The sequence below is a fragment of the Microtus ochrogaster genome, chromosome 5 (genome assembly GCF_000317375.1).
Source record: "Microtus ochrogaster isolate Prairie Vole_2 chromosome 5, MicOch1.0, whole genome shotgun sequence".
Classification (NCBI taxonomy): domain Eukaryota; kingdom Metazoa; phylum Chordata; class Mammalia; order Rodentia; family Cricetidae; genus Microtus; species Microtus ochrogaster.
The window spans coordinates 74619619-74623615 of record NC_022012.1 but is presented as its reverse complement, the minus strand read 5'-3'; the positions used below and the strand labels follow the sequence as shown (position 1 = coordinate 74623615).

The following is a 3997-nucleotide window of genomic DNA, read 5'->3' as shown; positions in this document are numbered from 1 at the left end:
TTTTAAAAAAGATTTATATGTATATAATGTTCTATCTGCATGTATGTCTGCAGACCTCTGAGCCATCTCTCCAGCCCCCTTATATGAATCTTTAAAAAAAAAAAAAGGTTCAAGCATGGTGGTGGTGGTGGAAGAACACACCTTTAATCCAAACACTTAGGAAGCAGAGGCAAGTGAATCTCTGTGAGTTTGAGGCCAGCCTGGTCAACAGAGTGAGTTTCAGGACAGCCAAGACTACACAGAGAAACCCTATCTCGGGGAAAAAATTTAAAAAAACACACATTCAACAGATAATAACCTTTAAACAGGCTGAGCAGCAGACTTCATAAAATACTCTTAACTGTCTTGGTGTGTAATGCAGTATTTATTCTCTATTACTCTAAGCTTCTCCATTCATCGTTTCAAAAAGAGTCATGAATAAATTAAACCAATTGAAAGTATATATTTTTTTTTTCTGGGATGTAGCTGTTTTGGACATTTTAGTTAGAAAGGCCATCGATCTTATAGGAAAAAAACTGGAAAACAAACTTGTATTTGTCAACCTGATAACTTACCTTAAAATGTTGTTGGCTTTTCTAGCAACAACCTTTACGGCCCAATCTAGTGGAAACTAGTTGTCCCAATATACGAATGGATCCAAAACTATGCCCTGCTGACCCAGACTGGATAGCGTTCATTCACAGCAACGATATCTGGATCTCGAACCTTGTAACCAGGGAAGAACGGAGGATCACCTATGTGCACAATGGTGAGTCAGAGCTTTGCAGCCTGGATTTGCTGATTTGTGTGTGGAAAGCTGGTTTTGATTTTACTTCCATTGGAAATTAATGCAAACCAGGTGATTTTTACTTTTTAAGTTCAGATGTTTAAAAATTGGAAGGTATGGAGAAGGACAGAGAATACATGGTCCGCACCCCTTAGATAATGCCACTCTCTTCTCAGCACTTTTTAAGTACCACAATGCATCTCTTGTTCTTCTAGCCTGCCCCCTTTCTCATTAATTTTAATTAAGAAAATTGGACTTGTTTAGCAGATACAGACAGAAAAACCAGTTCCACATTATTAGATATTGCCTGAAAAACAGTCTCCCCATTTTGGAGAGCCTATTTAGCCACTGTTTTATAGTGAAAAAAAAAAAATAGAATGTGAAAGAACCATGTGCATTGTGGAAATATTTAAGTAGGCTTTATTGAGTGACAAACGTAGTCTGAGGCATTAGGAATACAAGTTCAATGATGTCTCAAAAAACAACAGCCACACATAGTGATGCCTTTAATTCCAGCACCTGGGAGGCAGAAACAGGCGGATCTCTGAGTTTGAGGCCAGCCTGGTCTACAAAGGGAGTTCCAGGACAGCTAGAACTACAGAGAGTTTTGAAACCCTGTCTCAAAAACAACAACAAAACTAAAAAGTTTCAAAAGGTAGAAGTTGAATTTGTCATAGATTGATTGCTGGACTGAGTTCACAAAGAGGAAGTGATGTATGAGAATGAAGGCCTTCCTGTAGCTTCCCAGCATTTTCTCCATCCTCACCGTCTCTGCATTGCTGGGTCATTTGCTATACTTCTCATTCATATATTATGTGCAGTTAGGCCCGTGATAGCTGTGTTTGTAATGGACACATACATTTTGTGATATTATTATTGGTCATTCCCTAAGCAATGCAGTGAAATAACTGATTATGTTGTCTATAGTGATCTTATTAAAGTCTGCATGAGGATGCACTTGGGTTCTGTGGAAACACTATAGTGTTTTATAGAAAAAGACTTAAGCATTTGCAACTTGTGGTATTTGAACAAGATCTTAAGGGAACCAACCTTTAAGTGGTTCTAAAGGAGAACTGTGGCAAGGGTACAGATTGAATAAGGTGATGCTGACCATCAAGCAACTAAATAAACAATCAGCAATACAGAGTAGGTCAAATGAGGACTACTATAGAGCACCAAGAGAAGCAGTATTTGGGGAAGACTTTCCAGAGATCATTGTAACTGACCTTAAGTGATGTCTGTATGTTAGCAAAGTATTCCAGAAAGCGAACTGTGTGAGAAAAGTCTTATTCTGAAAGGTGCTGTGGCCTTTGTGAGGAGCTGGGAGCACTCAATTGTCCAGTACTGGTGGGGATCAATGGAGGAGTCTTTAGCAGATGATCCAGGTCGTTCTGGTTGTACTGTCATAAAGAGTTTGGGTGCTACAGGCCATGACACCAGAGCTTGGCAGCTGTCATCACTGAAGTCACAAGTCTTGAAAATTGAAGCCCTTTCTCATCCGGTCAACAAACACTGATCACTATACACCACTTACTGTATTTGAGACTGAGACTAAAAGCTCTCACAAAAACTGTCAGAAAATAAGGCATTTTAAAGTCTTTTTTTTTTTTTTAATTCAGGCTTCTTTTTTTCTTTGTTAGCCCTGGTTGTCTCAGACAGAACTCACTACATAGACCAGGCTGACTTTGAACTCTAGAGACCTGTCTGCTTCTGCCTTCCAAGTTTGCTATTGTTAAAGCTGTGCACCATATGCCTGGCTTTCTTTTGTAAAATTGTTTTCCTCAGGAAGTAGAAAAAGACAAGATCTCCTGAGTAAATTGAAAGCATGGGAATCTTGGGAGAGGGTTGAAGGGGTGGGGGTGGGGCAGGGAGGGGAGCAGAGAAAAATGTAGAGCTCAATAAAAGTCAATAAAAAAAATTTTTAAAAAACTACAAACCAAAAAAAAAAAAAAAAACCAACTGTTTTCCTCAGAGAATTTGTGAAGATTGGTAGAATTTAAAGTAGAAAGTACTGGAATTCTGGAGGATATTGTAGTTTTTACTTTTGTTTTACTATTCATGTAGATATGTGGTATATTTGTTATTTCTATTATTAATGTAGTGGTTAAGAGAATATAGAATGAAACAGAACCAGGCCCTCTGAGTTAATTCTGACCTCATCAAATTAATTAATATATCTCTTGGTTTCTACATATGTAAAAATGTGAATCAGCTGAGTATAACCACAGGATTTCCAGGAGGCCTTAACAGGTTAATTTTTGTGCAGTGTTTAGAATTATGACTGAAGCATAGTAAAGGCTGAGAATTGTCTGCTGAGATAGAAGGAGATGGAGGGGAGGAACGTGGTCAACAGTGTGCTAATCACAGTAGGGTGGGATGAAAGCCCATCTGAGAAAATGAATTTGCTCTGTCAGGTGCATATGTGTTTATTCTCTGCTCAATATGACAGAGGAATTTAAAAGTACTGGTTCCTGCCCTCAGTTACCCTCTACTGGGAAGACAAGGTGATACCAGTTATCCAGTTAGTAAGTAGCTTGTAATAAGTAGCAGAAATACAAACAACAGTGGTACCTGTCCTCACATTTAAAGAAGAACAGAATAGATAGAAAGTTGGAGTGTAGTTTAAAGCAATTGAAGGATGCTAGAAACCCATCATTGATTCTGGCTCTTTTACTAATTCCTTGTTTCCGAAAGCTCTGAACACATTGTTGTCATTATCTTGGGTCTGAAACTCATTTGGTACTAAAATTTGACCTGAACTGGCTTGAGAGTATTTGTAACATTTGCCCTGCCTGCTCAGCGTGCTTTCCCTTTAGTTTGCTGCTGGAATGTTGGGGTATTAGATTACAGTTTATCTGTGTGCTGCTGCTGTTGTTACACAACACATCATAGATGTGCACTGTAGGAAGAGTCTCTGAATTCCAAATACCTGACTCAGGTTTTGAATAAGGGAGTATTGGATCTTGTTGAACATTCATTTCACATAATGTAGAATACAGATGATCAAAAATGGCAAATTAAAAAAAAATAGCAAATTAAAGCCAGGCGTAATAGCACATTCCTTTAATTGCAGCACTTGGGAGGCAGAGACAGGCAGATCAAGCCAGCCTGATTTACAGAGTGAGTTCAGGGGCAACCAGGCCTACAAAGAGAAACCCAGTCTGGAAAATAAATAAATAAGTAGGAAGGAAGGAAGGAAGGAAGGAAGGAAGGAAGGAAGGAAGGAAGGAA

The 3997-nt window shown here is 38.7% G+C and overlaps 1 protein-coding gene across 3 annotated transcripts in view; it reads left to right on the top strand.

The window, feature by feature from the left end:
• Positions 1 to 3997, top strand: part of Dpp8 (dipeptidyl peptidase 8) — a 56100-nt gene that overhangs the window by 11157 nt on the left and 40946 nt on the right. For all 3 annotated transcript variants that reach the window (XM_005347769.2, XM_026778995.1, XM_026778996.1), the window contains one exon: positions 580 to 748. In XM_005347769.2, coding sequence (XP_005347826.1) covers positions 580 to 748 — 169 coding nt within the window. The remainder of the gene's footprint in view (positions 1 to 579; positions 749 to 3997) is intronic.